General features: G+C 53.0%; 9 protein-coding genes across 9 annotated transcripts; 1 reads left to right on the top strand and 8 right to left on the bottom strand.

Annotated features, from left to right (window-relative positions):
- Positions 1–167: 167 nt before the first annotated feature.
- On the bottom strand, positions 168–2,261 carry UHO2_07095 (uncharacterized protein; the record flags this gene model as incomplete). The annotated part of the gene is made up of 1 exon (XM_041556551.1): positions 168–2,261. The coding sequence occupies one exon, from the start codon at positions 2,259–2,261 to the stop codon at positions 168–170; it is 2,094 nt and encodes a 697-aa protein (XP_041412485.1).
- Positions 2,262–2,788: 527 nt separating this feature from the next.
- UHO2_07094 (uncharacterized protein) lies at positions 2,789–3,334 on the top strand (the record flags this gene model as incomplete). Its single annotated transcript, XM_041556550.1, has 2 exons — positions 2,789–2,900; positions 2,988–3,334. The coding sequence occupies 2 exons, from the start codon at positions 2,789–2,791 to the stop codon at positions 3,332–3,334; spliced, it is 459 nt and encodes a 152-aa protein (XP_041412484.1).
- Positions 3,335–3,450: 116 nt separating this feature from the next.
- UHO2_07093 (uncharacterized protein) lies at positions 3,451–4,473 on the bottom strand (the record flags this gene model as incomplete). Its single annotated transcript, XM_041556549.1, has 1 exon — positions 3,451–4,473. The coding sequence occupies one exon, from the start codon at positions 4,471–4,473 to the stop codon at positions 3,451–3,453; it is 1,023 nt and encodes a 340-aa protein (XP_041412483.1).
- A 297-nt stretch (positions 4,474–4,770) lies between these two features.
- Positions 4,771–6,924, bottom strand: UHO2_07092 (uncharacterized protein; the record flags this gene model as incomplete). Its single annotated transcript, XM_041556548.1, has 1 exon — positions 4,771–6,924. One exon carries the CDS (start codon positions 6,922–6,924, stop codon positions 4,771–4,773), a length of 2,154 nt encoding a protein of 717 aa, XP_041412482.1.
- Positions 6,925–7,071: 147 nt separating this feature from the next.
- Positions 7,072–8,949, bottom strand: UHO2_07091 (uncharacterized protein; the record flags this gene model as incomplete). Its single annotated transcript, XM_041556547.1, has 2 exons — positions 7,072–7,907; positions 8,016–8,949. 2 exons carry the CDS (start codon positions 8,947–8,949, stop codon positions 7,072–7,074), a joined length of 1,770 nt encoding a protein of 589 aa, XP_041412481.1.
- Positions 8,950–9,293: 344 nt separating this feature from the next.
- On the bottom strand, positions 9,294–9,575 carry UHO2_07090 (uncharacterized protein; the record flags this gene model as incomplete). The annotated part of the gene is made up of 1 exon (XM_041556546.1): positions 9,294–9,575. The coding sequence occupies one exon, from the start codon at positions 9,573–9,575 to the stop codon at positions 9,294–9,296; it is 282 nt and encodes a 93-aa protein (XP_041412480.1).
- Positions 9,576–11,016: 1,441 nt separating this feature from the next.
- UHO2_07089 (uncharacterized protein) lies at positions 11,017–11,295 on the bottom strand (the record flags this gene model as incomplete). The annotated part of the gene is made up of 1 exon (XM_041556545.1): positions 11,017–11,295. One exon carries the CDS (start codon positions 11,293–11,295, stop codon positions 11,017–11,019), a length of 279 nt encoding a protein of 92 aa, XP_041412479.1.
- A 1,147-nt stretch (positions 11,296–12,442) lies between these two features.
- On the bottom strand, positions 12,443–16,156 carry UHO2_07088 (uncharacterized protein; the record flags this gene model as incomplete). The annotated part of the gene is made up of 1 exon (XM_041556544.1): positions 12,443–16,156. The coding sequence occupies one exon, from the start codon at positions 16,154–16,156 to the stop codon at positions 12,443–12,445; it is 3,714 nt and encodes a 1,237-aa protein (XP_041412478.1).
- A 1,056-nt stretch (positions 16,157–17,212) lies between these two features.
- UHO2_07087 (uncharacterized protein) lies at positions 17,213–21,235 on the bottom strand (the record flags this gene model as incomplete). Its single annotated transcript, XM_041556543.1, has 1 exon — positions 17,213–21,235. The coding sequence occupies one exon, from the start codon at positions 21,233–21,235 to the stop codon at positions 17,213–17,215; it is 4,023 nt and encodes a 1,340-aa protein (XP_041412477.1).
- Between the last annotated feature and the right edge of the window lie 1,703 nt (positions 21,236–22,938).

The raw sequence follows: 22,938 nt of genomic DNA, 5'->3' as shown, positions 1-22,938 counted from the left end.
GCTAGGATCGGGCTAGGATCGGGCTAGGATCGGGCCCGGCCCGATTTAGACAAGTTCGAGCACGGCCGAAGTGAACTGCATTTGCTACTGACATCCTTCGACATCATATGGTGGAATGTGACGGCGACATCATCTTCATCGCATCGAAACTGTAGCTTACGAAGCCTCTACACCTTCCACTTGCGCATACGTTTGACTGAGTGTGGGTGATTGCTGCTCGAAGAACCCGATTTTGCACCATGACCGGACGTCGCACCGCCAGCAAGCCCACCACTGGCAATGGTACTTCCTGGAGCGTACCACACGTTCTTGTAATTGACAGGTCCTGGCACTCTGACACCGAGCTTGTCTGCTCCAGCGTTACCGTCTGGCCCGTTCAGCACACCAGCATATGAATCCGCGTTTGCAGCCACAATTGATTGAGACCTTGACCTGTACCCTCCTGGCCCACCTGTTGCAGCCTGAGAATTAGATCCAAAGTAGTGTCCGTACACTCCTCCTGTTGTCGGCGGGTACGGCGTCATCAGTCCCCCACCAGCTCCCGGATTGGCCGACATGGGCGTCAGCGGCGACATCAATGGCTCTCCACCCCAGCCCATCGACATGCCCGTTCCCAGCGGCGTCCCAGGCACACCACTAGCACTTGTACTTGCAAACACAGCTGTAGAAGCTCTTCGACTCGCAGTCGGTGTCGACGGCTGCGTTGGCGAATTGAGCGCAGAAGAAGGCAGATTGAACTTATTTTTTAGTCGCAGCGTCAAGCCGCTTCCACCACTGCTAGCTGGTGTGTTGGGCACCGCAAAGCCTCCACTACTGCTGCTAGCTGGAACGGTTGCCGAAGGTGCTGATGCAGGCTCTGCTCGAGATTGCTCTCCACTTTCCCGTCCGCCTGCTGTCGGTGTCTCTGCGCCGCCACTCTTCGCCGATGCTGCATACGCGACAGCCGCGGCTCCATCCGTGTTCTGAATCAACCTCTTCAAAGAAGCCTCTACCAGCCTTGCATTTGCCAGCTTCCTGTTCACGAGCATCAAGGGATCCTTCTTCTCTTTCACCGTGCCATCCTCGTCCTCCTCGCCGCCAAGCGATAAACCGTACGCATTGGTTGGATACGCTGGTGTCTGCACCCAAGCATGTCTTGGAGGCATCCCTGGCAAGTGTCGTGGCACGACGTGATCTGCAATCTTTCGCCATGCTTGTTCACCTGATATGAGTGCGCGGAGATCTTGAGCTGAAGTGGATGATGTAGAGGACGAGGGGGCGGTTGGGTCTGCAACGTTGGAATGGGTTTGACGCAGCTTTGCCATACGGCGCTCCCTCTTGGCTTGGGCTCGGGCCAGGTCGTGCTTGCGTTTGGCCACACGCACTTGCACAGCAGCACGGCGGTTACCGTACTCGTCGTCCGATTCACTGCTGACCGACCATGCGTCCAGTTCTGAACCATCATCCGAGTCTGAGGGCAAGAATGCGTTGCTACCCTCCACCCAGGCCTTGTCTTGCTCATCACCGATTTTTATACTCTGTTCCTGATCGCGTAGCCTCGACTTTCGCTTCGCTCTGTAGGTCTCCGGGGCAGCAGCATTCTCTCTCGCTTTGCCCCTAGCCTTAGCACTGGCTTGATTCCTCTCATCCTGTTCCTCGCCGTCCCGCAGCTGCTGAGGGTGAAAGTCGCGTAGCTCTCGAATGGGCTGTCCGTGAGTTTCGAGTGCATATATCAAGTCTCTCGCAGATGGCTGATCACGGCAGGAAAGCTCAGCTGCATGCATCGCAGCTGTGAACACGGAAGTGAGAAACTTCTTGGTCAGCTGGCTCACTTGGTGCAATGCGGAGGCAGTCGTTGCATCATAGCCGGCGCGCTTTGCTTGCACGGCAATCAGTTGATGCAGCGACTCGTTGGCACTTTGCTCGTCGACGTAGGGTATCGAGTAAGGGATGCGACGCGAGGAAGAGGAAGATGACGGGGAGGAGGAAGCAAGCGAGGCGAGGGGAGGGCAGTGTGTGATGGGTCTCTGCTTGCGTTTCGGCTCATATGGCTTCTCGGCATCTGCCACTGGTGGCGCTGTCGCTATCGACAGAGATGCATCCGTCTGTGTTGGCTGTTGCAAGCCTGATGAGGATGCAGGGTTGGCCTTGTCGGCAGAAGAGACGGGCTTGGCGTCGGCAGCTGCGGATGTTGCGAGACCATTGGAAGACTTGGGGCCTTCACCGAAGAGGGCTGCCGAGGAAGAGGTCATGGCCCAGATGGGAACGCTTTCTGCTGGCATTGTCGCTCTTGGCTGCAGCCTTGTTCGGCAAAGCTGTTGAAGGAGGATGAAGAGATGGCTTTTGGTGAGACGAATGCGAAGCAGAGTGTATTGAGATTCAGAGTTTGCGTTCGAGATCCACATCCGCCGAGATGGATTTTCCAGGCAGGCAAAACGTGTTAGAGCGATGTTGTTCACATATGATTAAATCTATGCCTCCACCTTTCAAAGTGGCGCGAACGGATCAGCTTTTTGTGTTGTTCCATTTCTTCTTGGACACTTTTCGTTCTCCCAGTCAGACCACATCCTCGCCTCTGAAGTACAACTTTATGGCTGAAAGGGGACTTGCTGTCATCTGTCGTACAGCCTCGATCCGTGCTTCTGCATTCAGTAGACAAACAGCCTTCGCTTCTCCTTCCGCCGCCTCTCGCTTCGTGTCCTCGACTACCACCAGCGCTTGCGAGGCACAGCAAGCTCGATCTCAACGTCTCATCCAGCTACGTCGCAACTTTTCTGCACCGCCATCACCAGAACACACCGCAGGAATCATGTCGTTCAAGCCACTCTACAGCTATGTCGATGGCGACACCCTCGCCGAAACAGTGCGCAAGCATGCTTCTGACCCAAATCAAAAAGAAGTTGCGATCGTCGATGTTAGAGGTAAGGCCACCAACTCCCCTCATCCTTGGCATGTCTCAGCCGAACTAACAGCTCTATTCTTCCTGCCAAACATTGATTGTTCAACAGACGACGACTTTGTGGGAGGCAACATCGTCACGGCCAAGAACCATCCCTCTTCCAGGCTCGATGATGAGATCGAAGATCTCGTTTATGGCCCGCTCAAAGACTACAAGCAGGTCATCTTCCACTGCCATCTCTCGCAGGCGCGCGGGCCAAAAGCAGCAGGCAAGTATGCGCAGGCAAGACAAGAAGCTCTCGACTTGGGCAAGTTGAAGACAGGGGAAAGTGAAGCGCAGCCAAAGCAACAAGTGCTTGTGCTTAGAGGCGGATTTAAGGAGTTTCAAGACAAATACAAGAAAGATCCCGAAGTCATCGAAAAATACGACGCTTCCGCATGGGAGTACCGCGACTAGATAACATTCTCACTTATACCAGTTACATAGTACAGTAACGATCAAGAGGTAAAATCAACGATCCAGGCTTCAAACAAGTGCGAGAGAGTTACAAAGACGCAAGTGTGCAGTCTGAGCTACAGGTTGCTGGCACGAGACTTGGCCCTATCAGTCTCGCGTTGTTGTTTGGATCTGTTCACAAATGCACCCACCTGGCCTTCCTCCGCCAACTTTGCCAGACTCTGCAACCCCAACTCAAACTCGATTTCCATCGCCTTTCTCAGACCACCCTTAAGTCTCAGATCCACCCCTCCGCCCGTCCATTCGCCTTCCCGATCCGCCTCACCTGGATAAAGAGCATTGAGCATACTACTCCTGTCATTGAGCATGCAAGTCTGCGGATTAGCCGCCAGATTAGCTGCAATCCTCAATGACTTTTCCACAACTGCTGAGAAACCGCTTCCCACTGCTCTTGGTCCCCGAGATACCGAAGGAACCACATAGTTGACTAGTCCGATAGAATGAGCCTCAGTCGCATTGACTAGTCTTCCCGTCAACGCCAGGTCCGCAGCCCTGCTTCCTCCAACCAGGGCTGGCAATCGAACGGTGCCTCCATCAATGAGGGGCACACCTCTCAGCCTACACAAGATACCAAAAGCACTGTCACTGCTAGCCACCCTTAGATCAGCCCATAATGCCAGCTCCATTCCTCCTGCAACGGCGAAACCGTCTACGGCTGCAATGACAGGCTTGTTCATTGCCAGACGAGTGAGACCCATGGGTGCGATGGCGTCCATGTTAGAGTCCAACAAGTTGCTCTTAGCTTCCTGTACGCCTTGGTCGCTCATGAGGGAAGACTGAGAGATGAACTTGAGATCTGCTCCAGCGCAGAAAGTTCCGTTCGATCCGGTCAGGATTGCAACTCGAAGGTTGGGATCGTTGGCGCAAGAAACAAAAGCAGAATGAAGAGCAGTTGCCGTCTCACGATCGACAGCATTCTTGACTTCAGGCCGATCGATCATACACACCATTGCTTTCGCTGACGGTGTGGCCGAATTCGCGAGACGTGGGGAAAGCGCATCATCGTAAGTTGAAAGGTCGACGTGGAAGACTTTGACTTTGCCGCCTCCGAGGAATTGGGTTGGCGTCGGGAAGGGCATGTCTATTGTTCATTGGCTTCACTCTGATTCGGTGTTGATGGGATCGTAGTAGAGAGAGAGAAGGTAGAGAAGAGCCTTGCAAGGCGCCGGTAATTGGTTGCCGAGTGAGCCGTACCACAAGTACGGATGCACTAATCGGGAACGGTGCCTTCCTTTCACGTCGAATTGTGCCATAACCCAAACAAGTTGAGGAATCTGATTTTCTGCGTAGATAATGATAGTCTAACTACAAGCTCGAGTCCGGGCATTTCAAAGTCTTTGTAGCTCGTGTGCATGCGCGGGGCTGCAGCGGGAGTTTTATCCCGGCCGGGATCCCTGCTTTGTCGCATCTCCCTCAACTGCCTCCCTCAGTGGCAAGGCAGGAGACTGCCAGGCCACTGCATCATGCTGGGCCTTTAGGCCCAGTTCCTGTCGTGCGCGCTGTAGTATAGTCTTTCCCACCAGTTTGGTAAAGAGGTCTGCCAAGTTATCTGCAGTGTTAATGTACTTGATCCTGACCTTTCCATCTTGCACATTGTCTCTGATGAAGTGGTATTTGGTGTCAATGTGCTTTAACTTCCAGTGTTGCGCAGGGTCCTTGCTAACCTGGATGGTGCCAGTGTTGTCTGAAAAGATTGTAGGGATACCAACATCAATTCCGACGGCCTTGAAGAGGTGTTTGAAGAACAGGACCTCTCGTGCGGCTTCTGTCGCAGCTACAAATTCTGCTTCCACCGCCGATAAGGCAGTGCAGTGCTGTAGGGCTGATTTCCATGCTACCAGGTTACCACACTTGAACACCGCTGAACCAGATGAGCTTTTGCATTGTGCTGTAGCATTGCTTGCCCAGTTTGCATCGCTGTGCACCATCAGAAAGTCTTGTTGCTTGTTGCTGCCATATTGCAAGTGGATATCTCGTGTGTGGTCCAAATATTGGAGTACTTTCTGTGCAGCATTGTAGTGCTCCCTTGACAGTTGTGTCATATAGCGTGCAAGGATGCTGACGGCTTGGCTGATGTCTGGACATGTTCCATTAGACAGCCACAGGAGTTTGCCGACGATCTGTGGGTACTCCTTACGTTCTGCTATGCTTGCTGCCGTTTCTGGGACTGGGATGTCTTGGAGTGGTACGCTAGACTTCCTTCTGCGCTTGTCCAAATGTTCATCCAGAAGCTGCTTAACATAACTGGTTTGCTCGAGGTCCATGGTTTTCGCTTCTCGATCCCTGGTGATTTTAATCCCGAGGAAGTGGGAGACATTGCCACCATCCTCCATCCGCCATCTTTGGCCTATTTCCTCCTTGATACGCCTTACTGTTTCTAGGGTTGGAGCTATAATTAACGTGTCGTCAACATAGATGACCACTATTGCAAAGTTATCCCCTTCTCCTCTGGTGTAGATGCATGGTGCGCAGTCGAGCCTGTGGAAGTTTGAGCGTCGCAGGAACTTATCAAACTCCATGTTCCATTCCCATCCTGACTGTTTAAGGCCATACAGTCCCTTGATGACTTGGTAGGCTTTCCCTTTTGGCACCTTGGCACCTTCTGGTGGTTTCATGTAGATCACATGGTTGAGCGTGGAGTTGAGGTAAGCCATTGTGATGTCAAGCTGATGGACTTCCCAGTTGCGCTCCACTACCAAGGATAACAGGGCTCTTATTGCACTGAGTGGTGCCACAGGCGCAAAGGTTTCTTCGAAGTTGATACCCTCCCGCTGTGTGAAGCCCCGTGCGACGAGTCTCGCTTTGTGCCAGACAGGTATGCCATCAGCATCCAATTTGAGCTGAAGGACTATTTTGGAGTCGACAAGTCTAGTGTTTGGTGGAACGTCCACAATCTCCCATGTTCCCATTGCCTCAAGTCCATCCAGCTCCTTGCATATGGCTTCCTGCCATTGTTGTGCATCGTCGCTGGCAAGTGCCTCCTTTAAGGTCGGCGTGAGGTTCAGGGTGGCTGTGTGTGCTTCTCCAATTATCTCTTCAACATCGAGCTCCGACCTGTTGTCATCTGTAGGGTCAGTGGGTGGTGCAGTGTGTATCTTGGGAAGTGGGTCTTCCATGTCGAGTACTTCCACCTCCAATTCAGGCTTGTCGCTATCTGTCTCGGGTCTAGTACCTTCTGCTTCGAGGCTCTCGAAACCGAACTGCAGTGGGCTTTGCACACTGGGGTGATCATGCCAACCTTTGGCTTCATGGAATGTGGCTGAGTTGCTCCACCGTATAGATGGGGTGTGGCTGGGGGTGAAGAATTTCCAGCCCTTGTGCTCGTCATCGTAGCTGACCATGATTCCTGGGATTGCTCTTATGCCATGCTTTCCAGTATGATCCTTCCTGGGGAGGTGGACCCAAGTGAGGCAACCAAAGACACGCAGCTGCTTGGCCAAACCATGTGCCGACTTGTGGTGGAAGTCCTCGTATGGAATCCTATTTGCTTTGGTAGAGGGTGTCAAGTTCAGTGTGTGCCCTGCAGCCATGATGGCATAGGGCCACAGCTCCTTTGGTACTGATCTCTGGACGAGCATTGCATGCATCTTTTCTTGAAGGGATCTGATCATGTGCTCTGCTCTCCCATTCTGGGCACTGACATATGGTGTGGTTTTCTGCCATTTGAACCCTGCTTCTCATTTCCATTCTTCTGCTCCAAAGCTGGACCACTCTGTTCCGTTGTCGCTGCGGATGCACTTTAGCGTGTGGTCTGTTGCTATCTCTGCTGCCTTGATCCATGCCTTTAGAGCGGGGAATGCTTCGGCCTTGCTGAGGAGTGGTTTCACATATACATAGGATGACGAGTCATCTACAACTACCAGTGCATGGTGGTAGTTGGGATGACCTTTCAGGTCCATCATCAAGTCAATGTGTACCAGCTCCAGGGGTGCCTGGGCTCGCTCTGTTTTGCTACTTGTCATTCTTGCGCGTGTTTGCTTTGCTTGGCTGCAACAGTTGCAGTCCCTTGCATCATGTCCAAGCTGTGTCTCTTTTCCTAAGTAGTGGGCCTGGATTTGCTTGGTCTTGTTCCTGCCAGGATGACCGAATCGTTCATGCCATAGTTTGCTTGTCGTGTGGCTTGCGGGTTTTGCTGGTGTTGTGGTGGCATCAATGCCCTCTAGGGGATCATTGAGCTGTGCTGCTAGGGAGTCACCGTAAACCTCCCATCTCTTCTTGCGCTGGTTGGTCTTGCTCTTGACCATGCTCCCATCATGCTGGAGGATAGTAGCTCCAGATTCTTCAAATATCATGCATGCACCATTTTCAGTCAATGCTGGGATGGACAATAGGTTCTTGCTAAGGTTGGGAACGTGAAGTACATCAGTGAGTGGTATCTTAACGTCTCTTACTCGCAGAGTTGCATCACCTATTGCCTGTACTCGCAATCGTTCATGTCCAGCAGTATCTACGGATCCTTGCTTCGGCGTCAGGGCAATGAGCTTACCCTCATCACGTACCATGTGATGTGTAGCTCCAGAGTCGAGAATCCACATACTGTCTTGGTTGCAGTTGCCAGTGTTGCTTACGAAGAAGGTGCACCCGAGTCCCTATCCTTGCTGGGTAGGAGTTTGCTCCTGACTGTTGGTGCAGTTGATGGCAATGTGCCCGGGTTGCCTACACTTATAGCACTTGGCCGGTTCGTTAGGGTTTGTGGGGTTGCGCCTGCCCCTATTGTAGCCCTCTTGGTTAAGAATCTGCCTATGCTCGCCAGCTTGGCCTGTTGAACTTCTATTGCTCGCGACTCTGGCCGTGGCTTGGATACGACCTGAGAGCTCGGCTTCTTGGTGCTTCTTAGCTAGTGCATGATAGGCATACTCATAGCTGCAACCAGGTTGAGCAGCTTTGAGGGAGTCTACTGTCTGGGTGTAGAGCCAGTCGTCCTTGATGCAGCGGTACAGGGTAGACTTCTTGAGCTTTTCGTCCATGCGGCTGCCGAGCCTGGCTGTGTCATTCCAGATTTGATCGAGCTCCTTACCGAGGTTGACAATGTTGCACTGGGCTAGCTTGACTTTGTGTACCCGGTCGTGAATGGCGGAGAGTTTAACTTCGTCGTTTATTGTGAGAGCAGCTTTGAGCTTCTTGTAGAGTGTAGAGCCGAGCTGCTCCTCCTCACCTTGCTCCTGCACTGTGTAGGTGTTGATACGGCTGGTGGGTCCGTGGTCACAGGAGGACAAGATGAGACCCAGCAAGTGGCTGTCCAGTTCCTCATCATAGTCGGTATGGCCACTGGAAATCTCCTCAGTGAGGATCTGCTTGGCATTCTTGATTGGGCGGATACAGTCCATGAACATCGGCTCCCAGATGGCCCAGTTGTTCTCGTTGAGCTTGACGATTTGCGAGATGATGCTGAGCACCGACTTGGGGATCTTCTCCGCTTGGTTGGTGTTGGGTTGGAGGTTCATTAGCGAGAAGGCACACTCCAAGACTTGGTCTTCATCCCAGTTGGCATGAGTTTCCCTGATCATCTGCATGGTGTGTTCAAGTAGCGCTACACTATCTACTCTTGGTGGCATCCTGGTGGCGAGGCACTAGAAGCTGCTGAGCTTCAGACTCTTAATCAGTTGAGGAATCTGATTTTCTGCATAGATAATGATAGTCTAACTACAAGCTCGAGTCCGGGCGTTTCAAAGTCTTTGTAGCTCGCGTGCGCGCACAGGGCTGCAGTGGGAGTTTTATCCCGGCCGGGATCCCTGCTTCGTCGCATCTCCCTCAACTAAACACCACGCTCTCACTCACTTCAAACATTGCGCTGGCCAGCTTTTTTTATTGCACACCAAAATAAGAATAGGAGAAAGGAATCATCGGGCTTGCTCATCCTCACAGAGGCCTTGAGCCCTTATTGACTACAGATGTAAATCTACTTGCCTTCTCTGCCAGCACCACGACTGCCACAGCACTGAACGAATCTGCCAAAGTTGATGCCATTATCGAGGCGGAGTGCATCTTCACACTCCTTTTGGTTCTCATTGAAAGCAGTAGAGCCATGCTCTCTGGCGGAAGCACAGCAGTCCCTGGTGACCTTAACGTTGGTCCCACCAGTGCCGTTAGTGTTGTTCGTGCAGATAGCCCAGTGAGCGCCCTGCACCGAAGCGGCAGCGGTGATGAGGCCAAAAACGGTGAAAACGAGAGTGAAGCACATTGTGAAGCTATGTGGCAAGAAATTTTAGATTATTCTTAGTACTTTAGAAGGTGACAGACAGTACAAGGTAATTGAGGAGATAGGACTGTTGTTGACGCACTGTGAGACAGGGAGGAAGAAGCTTGGTTGTAGTGAGTGACTGAATGTGAATAGGTAGGGCTCCGACAGACGGTCCAAATATACTTTCACGTCCACAACTCAGATTGACAACGTCGATGCTGTAAGCTTGCTTCGAAAAGGTTCGATACTCACTGAAGAGGATGCAACGTTGGACTCGCGCCTCTACCACACGACCCTCCCTCCGCCTCGCACGGACATCCGCTGAACGATTTGAGTGTTCGTTACCAACCTCGTCCTTCAGCAGTCCACCTTCATAACATTTTATTCGCCTTGAAAGGAAGTTTCAAGCATCCATTCCCATGATTCTGGATAGCCCACTCCGACGTACGCCTTCATCCGTCCCGACTGCCGTCCAACTTCATTTCACCCAATGTTCTACTGGACCCTGAAGCCTCGTCAGGTGTGTCATCTAGCGACCAACCCAAACGCAAACAGCTTTCGACTTCGCTTATTCACATCCAGCACCTCGAGACGCAGAGGTTACCTGCCACCGCATTGTCGCCCCCCGTAGTAATCGTGTCATGTTGACACGCTATCCGCGTTGTCTGTGGGAAAAGTTCTCGGACATCGATGACACAGCCCCACACTCAAAGTCAGACCCGTCTGAAGGCTGACTTCGAACACGTCGCCCAAGTCAGCGGATCTAGAACGCGAGCATGTGAGACGCTGGGATGTATTGCTTTGTGTGAATCTCCGCTGAGGTGGGTATGGGAACACGAAGGTGTCGTCAAAGCTTGCATCCAGGTACCAGGGCTGGCAAGTTTGTCAGCGGTTAATTTCCTCCACAGCAAACAAAGATTGTTGACGCTCCGCAAAGCGACTTCGGTGTCAATTCCGGGCTTCGAACGTCAAACCCAAGACACTGTCCCTTACATTTTGCGATTTTTGTGTAGTGGCACTCTCGCAATGATCATGCACCAGCCTCATGAGCTGTGAGACTGATGCGCACCCCACGATCGTGTGAACGTGTAGCGTGTTCCGGAAAGAACGCATTCACAGACAATGGCGCCATGGTTTTAGTGAGAGGCAGCTGTACAGCTGTGAGCAATCAGGTGTCACTTCGCATCGCACGTCTACGCTGCAAGCTGCAAGAGTTCTCTTCCTCGTGCCTGCCCTCTCTTCATCCCCAGCATTCGGAACTAGCATCGAGCTTCAGCTCATCATACAAACGAATACACAAACAGCTTCTATCGCTGGCCAGCATTTTGTATTCGAATCAGAGAAAAACAAACAAATCATGGGCTAGAGGCCCAGTCCCTCTTCTCCCTGGCAACAATGGGCGAGCCCGAAAGGTAGAAGGGTGCGAATCCCGGCAAAAGCCTCAACTGCCAGAGCTTCCAGCGCCACGGCTACCGCAGCACGCAACGAATCTACCCAAGTTGAGTCCGTTCCCAGCGCCAAGAGCGTCTTGGCATTCTTTAGCAGCTTCGTTGAAGGCAGTAGACTTATGCTCTCTAGTGGCAGCACAGCAGTCCTTAGTGACCTGGACGTTGGTCCCACCAGTGCCGTTAGTGTTGTTTGTACATATGGCCCGGTGAGCGGCCATGGCGGGGGAGAGACCGGCGAGAGCCAGGACGAGGAAGGTGGCTGTGAAACGCATTTTAAAAGAGCTATGAGAGGGAAGAGGGAGAGTGTGTCAGCGAAGCGTCAAAGGTAAGAAGTGGAAGGAAGCAGCTTCTGTGTGCCTACTTGTGTGAGTGGATGTGAAGGCAGGCTGTGATTGTGATGAGTGATGAGAGAAGTGGTAGTTGAGAGCGGAGACGGTGACGCTTATATGTCTTCTCCGGTCGTGATGGCGAATATGCAATGAGCTCCTCGCTCGACGCATTTTTCTACTGGACATTTCCTCTAGCGATGCTGCATACCTTTCCGCATCGCTCAGAGACACAGAGCCTCTCTCTGCCACCCAACGGCCCTTGGCAAGCTTTTACCAAGAGAGATACAGATGCTGCTCTGAACAACTGGCACAGCCTCCTCGACTCTGCCAAACTTGGCTATTCTCGGCGGGTTGACAAGGAAAACTGACGTCCCGTCAGGTTGTCACGTCAACATCCAATGCCCGATGTCCACCTTCATCCAGTGAGGCCGGAGCTCTTCGATACTTCCCACGCTAATCGTAGACCTCAAACCACTTGGCCCCCCCGCAGAGCCAATTTTGGAGCCACCATCGGACCGACCTTGTCCCAATTCCCGACATTAGACGTGGTATACCTATTCCCGACTTCATTACCCCCGTGTGTAGCCCAAACAGCAAGACGAACGTCGCAAGCGGTGACTCATGCCGAACTTCTGCATCAAAGGCCGAGCAGTCTTTGTCGACAACGCACCAATCAAGATGAGCGCCACGCACATATCTCTCTCCTAGAAGTCGAGTCAATGGTGAGCTACGACAAACATATGTTGCTTCGGAGCGACAGCTTTCCGTCATATGAGAGCAGACTAAACCTAGGCTCCTCGATCGTCATGAGCATGATCGTATGCTAAAGCACCTCTCCTTCCATCGAATTGATCTCAGAGCAGAGACTCACGGTCCACACTGTCTCTTCTTAGCTGAACGACCAACCTTGGCCTGAGGCTACGTCCACGGCGCGACCGTTCGATTTCAAAGGCACAGAATGTGCTCCTGAAGCGTCGACTCTGGCTTTGGACTAAAGCCGAGCCGTGTCATCCGTCAACGCTTGATCGATTCGTAGTCAATAATCGTACTATACATGTCATGACCAGCTTATCTGTGTATATGTGTATTTCTACTTGGCAGCATCGAAGAACGCCACTCTCTCCCTTAACGTAGCCGTATGACCAACCGGCTTCACCTTTGCCAAACCACTAAACGCAGTCGACGTCGGTGCAGTACTTGCATCCTCCAAGGGATAGCTTGGTGTTCTGCTGAGCTTCCCTCCTTGTCTAGCACTAATGACGGTAGTGACACCCATCATTCCACCCTCTGTCGCCGCTGCCGTGGTGGCCGAGGTGGATGGTGCGGGAAGAGTGAATCTCTTCTTCTCGACCAATGCCAACTTGACACTGGCCTTGGGGCTACCAGTTGAGGCGTTGGAAGTGATGCTGGCCGTAGCTGCCAACTTATGTGCAAACAACTTGGTCGGGGAAATTCGACCCGAAGCCGAGCCCATGGAGGGTGAGGTGAAATGACTTTTAACAGGACTAGCAGGTTTAGAGTCAGCGAGGTAGGGAAGCGCACTCGACTTGGTGCTGATTTCCGAAGCTTCGGCGGGGTGCGAAGCGAGTTGTTCGAGAGTGGGAGTGAGAGGTTCGATGAGTGCCTCCGCTGAGTCTGCGCTGGAGTTGGATGCGGATTCGGTGATCGGCACATGGTTCTCAACCTCCTCCCTCTCCTTTTCCATCTCAGCAGTAGCGGGAGTGAATGAGGTGGCATCAATAGCAGCGAGTGCAGCAGCAATGTCATCGCTTACACTCTTCTCTCCCTCTTTCTCTTCCTGCTCAAACTTGTCCTGTGTTTCCACCTTGGCCTCCGTCTGCTTAGTGGGAGTGGCGGGGAGCAACGCCTTCAATCGATCCTCCACCTTCACCCCCTCGACCGGGCTCACTGCCGCAGGACTGGGACTCAACCTACCACCAACCATCGGTTTCCCTAGCACATCCGTAAATCTCGGCCTAGGATTAGGACTGACCGATCTATCCCTCGCACTTGCTTTCTTCTGCTCCTTACCACTCTCTGAAGCAAATCCAAAATTGGCCTTTGTCGGCGAAGTGGCCTTATTTCCCCCCACCACCGCTGCTCTGGGAATAGCAGACTGGAAAGTAGAACTAGACACATTTGTCTCCCTCGCCTTCTCCACCGGCTGCTGAACCGAAGCACTAGGCGTAATAGCAACAAGACTACCAAAGGAGCTTACAGAATTACTCAACCCCATCACCCCAGCTCCATGCTTTGCGATGTTCGCAACGAGTTCCCTACTCTCCTTGATCTCCCTTGTGGCAGCCTTGAGTTGACCTACTTCGTGCTTCATAAGCAAAGTCATCTGTGTGACCCATCGATCCATCTCTGCGCTGTTGTGCGAGGAAACAGATGCAGAGCGAGCTTGAGCATTGTTGGCGAGCATCGAGTCTCGTTCGATGTCGAGCAGGCGAGTTTCGAGAGAACGGATGAGGGGGACCGAGTAGCGTTCGAAACGGTAGAATCGGATCATCATTTCTTGGAGGGCGGAGGGGAGGGGCATGTTCAATGGCAAGGGACCGGAGCCTGGGGCTAGGGTGCTACCTCCACCACTCTGTTGGCTGCCAGCGGGTGCAGGGGTGGGGGTAAGGTTGGAGGCCTTAGCTGACTCGCCAAGTGTTTGGTGCGCTCCACTGGGGAATCGCTGCCCGTGACCCGCCGGAGTAGCAAAGTTGGTGTTGGTCTTGGGAGGTGTAGGAGGAGCATTAGCAAGTTGCTCCTGTTGAATGACGGTCTGTTTTCGCTGCGCTTCGATCTGCTCCCTGGCAAGCTGCTTCGATCTCGTCTCCTGAATGATCTTCTGCGCTGGAGTCAAAGGCTTCTCCGGTGCACGGACAGTATCCCTCAGATCGCCCTCGCCACCCTGCATAATGGCAGCAGGCAGGTAGGTAGGCACTGGCTTGCGTCCAGGAGGAGACTTCTTCCTACCCAACTCGAACTCCAGTGCCGCATCCAAACCTGCATCTTCTGCATCGCTGTCCACAACCTGTTTGGGTCTGAACTCCCTATCATGAGCCGGATCGAAGCCTGCCAAGCCCTTTGCTCCAGGAGCGGTAGGGGTAGTAGGCGCCATAAAATGTCTCTGTCTCTCCTCGTCGACAATGTGACGAGCTTGTCTCATCGAAGCGAGTTTCTGTGCATACGCCGCCTCGTCCTCTACATCCCTAGCACCACTCGGGGTGGAAGGGTACGGATCAGCTGCATAGTTGGCATCCTTTTCGTCTGTACGAGGAGAACGACCAAAGACGCCTTTGAACCATTTCCCAGCCAAGTTCGAGCCAGGGATTCCGCTAGGGGAACAGCTGCGTGGAGCTCGGTCGTCGTGGTGCGAATTGCGTCTTGCTTCGCGCTCCTCAGCTGCTTGTCTGCCCATCAGAGTCGAAAGGAAGCCAGAAGAGTGAGGGCTACCGCCAGCTTTAGCAGGCGATACAGAGCCAAAAGGTGAATTGGCGCGAGAGTAGTCGGTGTCTGCACCATTGTCGTAGCGCAGAGGAGAGTTGGGTGAGCGGCCGAATGGGATGTCTACGGGCGAGGGCAGGCCGTCCAGAGGTGCAGCAGCAGGCATCATTGGTGGCTGCGCACCTGCGTCACTGTCTCGGCGGAGCCTGTTAACGATGCCGAAGGAGAAGCGACGCGAGCGGGATGGCGAATGGTCTTGTGCAGCAGGCATTGTAGGGGGGAAGTTGTTCATCATCATTCCGCGCTGGTCGAGGGGAGGTGTACCTGCGCTGTGGTTGCGTGGTGCCTGAGGGTGATGCCGGTGCTGTTGGTATTGCTGTTGCTGTGGGAACTGCTGTCCAGGGAACTGATGGGGACCAGACATCGCAACATGTCTAGCACCAGCAGGACTGGGACCTCTGGAAGACCCTTGCTGGTGCTGCTGGTGCTGTTGCTGAGCAAGACTCTTGGTTCCAGCAGTGATCCTAGCGACTGACTTCTTACCACTGCTACTGTTGGCAGCTGAAGATTGAGCAGAGTGCGCAGAACCCGAGCTGCCCTGTTGCTCCATTGTGGGTATACCTGAATGTCCAGAGTGGCTATGAGAGCTGCTGGTGCCCGAAATCGATTTTCTCGGCGAACGACCTCTCTGCTTGGCGCCTTTTTGAAAGTCACCAGCTTTCATACTGCCAGAAGGACTAGCAGGGCGATAGTAGGGAGAAGGCTGGTTCATTGCATTGGCAGACTCCGGTCTTCCATCGTTGGAGCTTCGTGCAGTACCATATCCAACACCTCCACCCGGACCACCAGCAGGAACGCTAAGACTAGCAGGTGCAGCACCAAGCGGCTTACTCTTCGATCGTCTGTACTGTAGCCGCTGCGGTTGACCCATGATATCATCGTCCGAATCTTCGAGTGTCATCCGCCTCGCTGGAGAAGCTGACTGTTGGCGCGAGCCTTGCGAAAAAAATGGCTGGTTTTGCTCACCCGAAGGAGAGGTAGGGAGAGAAACACCACCAGGACTACGCACAACACTTCGGACAACAAAGCTCGAAGCAGAGCCGGAAGGGCTCACGGCATCGTTGTTCGACGACTTGCGCGATCGAGTGGTGTTGAAACTGGTATCAAGGTTGAGGTTGGGCTGCTGCTGCTGCTGATGATGATGATGACCTTGCGTGTTGGGGCTGGAAGAACGAGAGCGGTTGAAAGGCCAGAATTTGCGTCCTGGGGAAGGGGAACGATCGTGTTGTCGATGATCCATGGCGAGATATTCTGTTGTGTGTGGGTCGGGTAGAAAGCTGTAGTGGTTGTTAGGCGAGTGTGCCATCTTGTTACGCTCACTACTCGCACGACTATGGAGGAGGTACCAATTGACGATGTCAGCTTGATCCGCGGTGGGAGTAGTGGTGGTGACTCTGATAACGAAGAGCACTTACAGTTGCTAAAGGTGGGGAGTGTGAGATGGAGGGAGTGTGAGATGGAGGGAGTGTGAGATGGGGGAGTGCAGAACTGAAAGAGAAAGGTGCAGGGGAGAGTGGAAGTTGAAACGAGAAGAGAAGCGAACAGAGCGCAAAGGTGGGGCTGGTTTAATATGCACGGCCAAGCGGCAGGTGCAGCTGGACGTTTCACTCCCTTCTTCCCTTGGCTTCACTTCACTCTGCGCCATATTGACGAGAACATGCTTTCACTCGAGCCCCTTTTTCCTCACACCGCTCTCTCTCTCTCTCTCTCTCTCTCTCAATCTCAATCTCTGCTGACGATGAGGGAAGAAGCGAATGCGAAAAGGGGTCGCACCCCTCGTACAAGAAACAGAAAAAGCGGCGAGAAAGGCTCTCGTTTTTAGGGGCTCAAACGTCAAAACTCCACACAATAAGATTACACGCCGTAGAAGCTTTATTCTTTCGCGTGTTGGCGCCCAATGTCACGTGCTGCCGTCTGAGATAGGATCTAACAATCCGACCTTCAATCGGCGCCTGTTGTCGTGCTTCTTCGCCGAGTTGGAGGGAAGCAAACCGTTCTTGACGACTGTCTGAATGCTCGTACTGTGTCGGCTTGCAGCCTCAAAAGACCCATGTCTTGATCGCACCTCACACTGATCACAAAGCAATCTTCGTCATCATCAAAACGAAACTTCTATTAGCGCAACATCGATACAAAACCGCCCGGTATTGCTGGAGAGAGACAGCTACTGCTCATCAGTAACACTACCAACCCCCATCAGAAACCAAAATCTGCCCTAATCCGCTCACCGACACGGCAACAGGGGAGTTTTCTTGCTCCGCGGACACCATCATTCCCACCTCGACATGCACAGAAGGCAACCGAACACTGGTCTATGTGTTATCAAGAGAATGTAATTTGACAACGCAAAAGCTATCTGTAACTAAAGATCCAAATCATCATCTGGATCTTCATCATCCTCATCGTCGTCCGCTTCAGGTTCGAAGAAGATTTTCGCATTTCCTGTTGTACCCCTCAACGCCGCTCCTCCTTCTTCCCCTATCGCCGGCTCTGCTGGTGCGTTCTGGTGATAAGCGTAGGGCAAGGGAACAGTTTCGCGTCTGGATCGTTGCTCCCAAGTTTCGTTGAGATTGAACGAGAGATTTCCGAGCATGGAGTTGTGTTTATCTCCTCCCGCGTCTGCTGGTGCTGAAGCAGAGGTGGAAGTGGAAGGGGTGGAATGATCGACCATGTCCAACGGCACCAATCCTAATCCTTTGTCACTGATGGAGTTGATGAGCCCGATGATCTCCTCGTACTTCTTCCCGTTCCTCGTGTAGTGGCATTCCAAGATCGCGTAGCCAGTGCGAGAAGGGTTGAGCAGGTCAGTGAGAGTAATGCAGCTCATCGCTTGCCCTCCCTCACTCTCCCCACTTCTTCCACCTTGGGTAGCGATAGCGGAGAGAGACTCGAAGGCACATTGTTCAGCAACCCACCATCCAGGCACATGGCCACCAGCTTCGTATCCCGCCACTCCCATCGGTCCACGACTGGCGACATTGCGAAGAACATCCCAGAAGCGGACATCAACCTCTTCTTCCTGCCCCTCGTCAGCAAAATCGAGTGCTCTACGGACAGCGCTGCTTGAGGATGGAGGTTTGAGTGTGTACTGCTTGAAAATGTGACGTAGCAGTGCTGGTGGGTGGATAGTAGTGGAGAGGACTGTTCCACCTGCTCCTCCCGCTGCAGCAGAGGTGAGAGAGGAGGAACGCCAGATCAATGGAGAATGCAGTGCGGAGATAAGAGCTGCACAAGTCGATGTTTCCACACCACCCATCTGCAGCCCAACGATGAATTTGCCAGATGCGCCAATGAAGGAAAGAGCCTCGCCAACGAGCTTGCTTGTTCCCGCAACACCGTTTTGCTGTACGTGCGAGACGAGGTTGAGCGAGTCAATGATGACCGTTGACTTTGTCGTGCTTGCGTTGAGGGAGGAGAGCTGGGTTTTGATACGTTCTGTAAGCTCGATCGTCGATTTGATCGCATCTGGGTCGTAGGCATTAGCCAGAGTGGTAGCATCGATAGTTGCAACTCGCCCAGCCGCGATGCCATCGAGGTACGTCTCTGGTCTGCGCAACGTAGATACTAGCAGAACAGGGTGGTTACGCTGTGCACTGCGAGCGATCAACTCCCTAATCAGGGGGGTCGAGGACTGCACCAGCGAATCTTGAAGAATGACCAACTGCTTGCCATATCGATGCGAAGAAACACTCTTCAGCCCGCTGGAAGATCGATCAGCAGGAGCAAACATGATATCGTCCAAGAGACTTTGCCCTAGAGAAGGCGTGCTTGCAACTCCACCTCCACCACCGCGTCCACTGGTCGCCCTACCACTTGGTACACTTGACGATGTTGCTGCTCCGGTTACTGCTCCATGACTGGAATGCGAACTAGCCTTCATCGTATCGCTCCTCGAAAGCGGTTGCTGTTGCGTCGGAAGGCAAGTCGTCTCACCGCCTGCGCCTGCTGTGTACTGATATTCAACCAGTCCACGCGCCACGGTAAGGACTTGATTGGGCATGAAGACGTCCCCCCTTCTCGCCTCCTCGAGGGAGAAGGGTTGGAGAAGACGTCCTTCCGCTTCATGCCCTAGCCGAAAAGACGAAGGTGGCTTTCGTAATGCTTTTCCTTGCTCCAGATGTTCTGGGCGGCTTTGGAGTGCAGTGGACATTGTGCATGATGCTGCGTTGTAAAGGCGCGGCGAAGGTGGTTCGGCTTCGTCTGCACTAGCGCCAGAAGTGGAAGGAGGAGTGTGGATGGAAGAAGAGGAAGCAGTGTCGGCAGGAAGATGCCCTGATCGAGTAGAAGCGTCGCAGGAGAGTGCGCCATGGTCGAGGAGATCGTCGGAAGAATTGTGGTGATGGTCGTGATGGGAGAGGTGGGACTGCGCAGGGGCATCGGCGTCGACTTGGCCGCGCTGCTGGTGGTCATGCGCTGTTGTTGGCTGGTCGACGGCGTCATCTGCCCGCTGGACGTTTCCCGAGTCTGCTTTGTCGGTGATGTTGTTCTCCGCATTCTCGTCTAGGTGGTGAGCGTCACGGTTAGCGTTGGCGTTGGCATCGCCGGTGGTTTGCTCGACTTGCTGCTGCTCTTGCGGGAGGTGACGATCCTGATGGGCACCATTAGCATTCCCCGCATTAGCATTTCCCCTATTAGCATTCCCCGCATTTGCAACTTGACCTTGGTCTGCACCACGACCAAGACTCTCGATCTCCTCCCTCTCGATTTCTTCCAACTCGATCCTCATCTCATCGGCCTCCCTCTGCAAGCTGCGCTTGAATTGAGGCAAGGAGCGAATAAACTCTAATTCAGCAAACTTGTCAAAAGGCTGAGGCGACTGCCACCTGGCATTGGACTCGTGATAAGCCTTCAACCAGGGATGCATCAAGGCCTGTTGAGCAGTTAATCGCTGATCAGGGTCCCAAGTAAGCAACTTGGCGACCAAGTCGAGCGCCTCTGGATTGGCGTTGGGGTAGAGCTTCTCGAGGGGCACAGGAGGCATGTTGGGAAGCGACTTGATGTAAGTCTTTGCGCGCTCGGAACCGATCTTGTCGAGAAGAGCTTCAGAGGGGGAACCGAGGACATTGTTGATGCGTGCGATCTGATCGACATAGTCTTTGCCGCCAAAGATGGGTGCACCTGCAATGAGTTCTGCGAGGATGCAACCGACGGACCACATGTCCATTTCGGGACCGTAGCCCTCACGGAAGCAGAGCATGACTTCGGGAGCACGGTACCACCTTGTAGCGACGTATCCGGTAAGAGGACCGCCGGGGAAGTTGAGACGCTTTTGCTTGCCCTTGCAGTCGGTCTTGTAGAGCTGAAGGTGCAAATCAGAGGCGCGTGAGGGTGAGCGTGAGGGTGAGCGTGAGGGTGAGCGTGAGGGTGAGCGTGAGGGTGAGCGTGAGGGTGAGCGTGAGGGTGAGCGTGAGGGTGAGCGTGAGGGTGAGCGTGAGGGTGAGCGTGAGGGTGAGCGTGAGGGTGAGCGTGAGGGTGAGCGTGAGGGTGAGCGTGAGGGTGAGCGTGGTGGTGGTGATGGGTTGAGCTCGGGAGGATGGCTGGTGATGCTGGATCCTGGCTTGGCTTGGCTCTGGTCAGCGGAAGGGGCTGATGCTGGTGGTGGAGCGAGGGAGTGGTCCGAGTGGGCATAAGCTCGAGCAAGACCAAGATCGCAGATGCGAAGAGCGCAGTCGCCATTGACCAGGAGATTGCTTGGCTTCAAATCACGGTGGATGACGTTGGCAGCATGCATGTAGCGAAGGCCACGAAGGATCTGAGCGATAAAGTACTGGTGGTGAGCGTCGGAAAGTGCCTGGCCTGATCGGATGATCTGGGAGAGATCGGCTTCGCTTGCGGAGAGAACAAGATAGATCTCGGAAAAGTCGATGAAAGCAGTGTCAAAGTCGAGCAGAGCAGTGAGGTTGTCACACATGCCGATATGACGGAGCAATGCGACTTCGCGCAGAGCTCTCCTTGCAAGAACATCCTTCTCGAAAATGCGAGCGACCTTTTTGATGGCAACATTGCATTCGAGCACCTCGTCACGGCACAGGGCTACACATCCATAAGCACCGATGCCGAGCTCACGAAGGAATGTATAACGCTGCTTGACGTGGAAAGGAACGCCGAGAGAGCGGAAAGAGTGGTATCCGCGTGCAGCAAGGTTGTGAGGTGCCATGGGGTGGTCGTCGTTGGAATAGCGAGGAGTGCGATGCAAAGCAGAAGCGGAGGAAGACATGTTGCGGCGAGTTTGTGTTCGAGTGCGAGTGGCTTGCCTCGAGCCAACTTGGTGAACTACTGAGAGAGAAGAGGAAGGGGAAGGAGGTGGTGGTGGTGTTTTGCTAGATGCAGCGGAAGATAAAGTGGGGTGAGGTGGAGGTGGAGGTGTGGTTTGTGGTGCTGGCATTGTTGATGATTGGTATGATGTGTGAGAGAGTTGCGGATCTTGGTGTAAATCGAGCAAGAGGAAAGAAGCCGCAAGGAAAGGGGCGGCAAGGAAAGGAGCGACAAGGATGTGGCGGCTAGACGAGAGGTTGTCGGTTGTGATTCTGGTATGCGAGGGTGAGGATGGATGAGTTGATGGTGATGTTGGTGGTGGTGGTGGTGGTGGTGGTGGTTACTGACAAAGGCCTGATTGATACGCAATGAGGAGGAGCTGGTGAAAAGCAGTGTTGGGCGGCTAGATATGCAGTGTGATAGCGATGCTACTAGAAATGCGGAGAAGCGGTTCCTGCTTTGCTGCTGTTGGAGCGTATAGAAGAGGAAAGAGCGGTTTGTGTTGTCTGTGTGAAATTGCAGGTTCTGTGCAGTGCACGGATCGCGGGTGTGGTGGGTAGGAAGCAGGAGCAAACAAAGGGAAGGAACGAGGTTGGTAATGTGGACCCTGGGTGCTGTGTAAGAGCAAGAGGGAAAGTGGCAAGCGCCAGCTAGGACGTCGTGCTTCGGATGGGAACTGCGAGATGTGTGTGTGTGTGTGCTGTCAAAGAGAGAGAAGAGTGTGCGGAGTGCAAATACGGGCTGAACGTGGTGGTGTGTGTGTGAGAGATGAAGGGAAAGAGAAAGGCAGTCGACGATGATGTTGAAGGTGATGTCTGTGAGCAGATGAGCTGAGCATGAGCGTGCTAATGAATCGCACAGTGTGAGGCAAAGAAATAAAGGGGGACAGCAGAGCGCGACAATGGACTGTCACTGTGATAGTGACTGTGATAGTGACTGTGATAGTAACAGGGTGTGGATAAATAATAATAATAAAATGGCAACGCAACGTGGGAGAACTATGTTGGGTGGGTGAGTGTGTGTTGAAAAAAAGAAAAAGGAAAAAAAGGAAAAAAGGAAAAAAAAAGGAAAAAAGGAAAAAAGGAAAAAAAGGGAAAAAAGGAAAAAGTGCGAGATCGAGGGCGCTGGCACAGAGATCGTGAGAGAGTGTTGCAAATCGGCGTCTCGTCCGTCCTTTCTCCCGAATATAAAGTTGAAGTAGATAAAGCCGCACAAAGCGTGGAGACAGTGAAGGTAGTGCTTACGGCCGAGTAAAAGGCCTGAACATCTTAGCACGGACCACATGTGTCACAACCTACTCAAGGCAAATGCTTTGTTATGCTCCGCAGTCAATGCGGCTCTCCGCTGCTCTTCTTTTGTATATATAGACTCCTAGCTCTCTCGCTCTCTCTCTCTCTCCTACCATCATCATCAACCACTGACTCCAACGCACTGACGAAGGACTTCAACTTATAATCACGCCCGAGGCAAAACGCGCAGAGTGACAGTCACAACAATAAAGACGCGGAAAAAGAGGGGGAAAAAAAGGGAAAAAAAAGGAAGAAAAAAAAAAAAGAGAAAAAGAAAAGAAAAAAAAAAGAAAGAAAAAAAAGAAAAAAAAAGAAAAGAAATAAAAAATAACACCCCGTTTTCGGATTTCGAGCAAAAACAAACAATTTGCGATCTTCTGTTGATCCGTTCCCTCTCGGCTCAACCCTCTTTGCCACTCTAGCATGGTGTAGCTCAAGCTCCATCCCCAACGATCGAGTTTGCTAGCAACATCCTCCAACTTGATCTCGTCGATGCTATCGATTGTCGAGTTGAGCGTGTGAAAAGGGGGGAGGCTTGATTGGC

The sequence above is a fragment of the Ustilago hordei genome (assembly GCF_900519145.1).
Source record: "Ustilago hordei strain Uho2 genome assembly, contig: UHO2_contig_23, whole genome shotgun sequence".
Classification (NCBI taxonomy): domain Eukaryota; kingdom Fungi; phylum Basidiomycota; class Ustilaginomycetes; order Ustilaginales; family Ustilaginaceae; genus Ustilago; species Ustilago hordei.
This window is presented reverse-complemented; position numbering and strand designations above follow the sequence as displayed.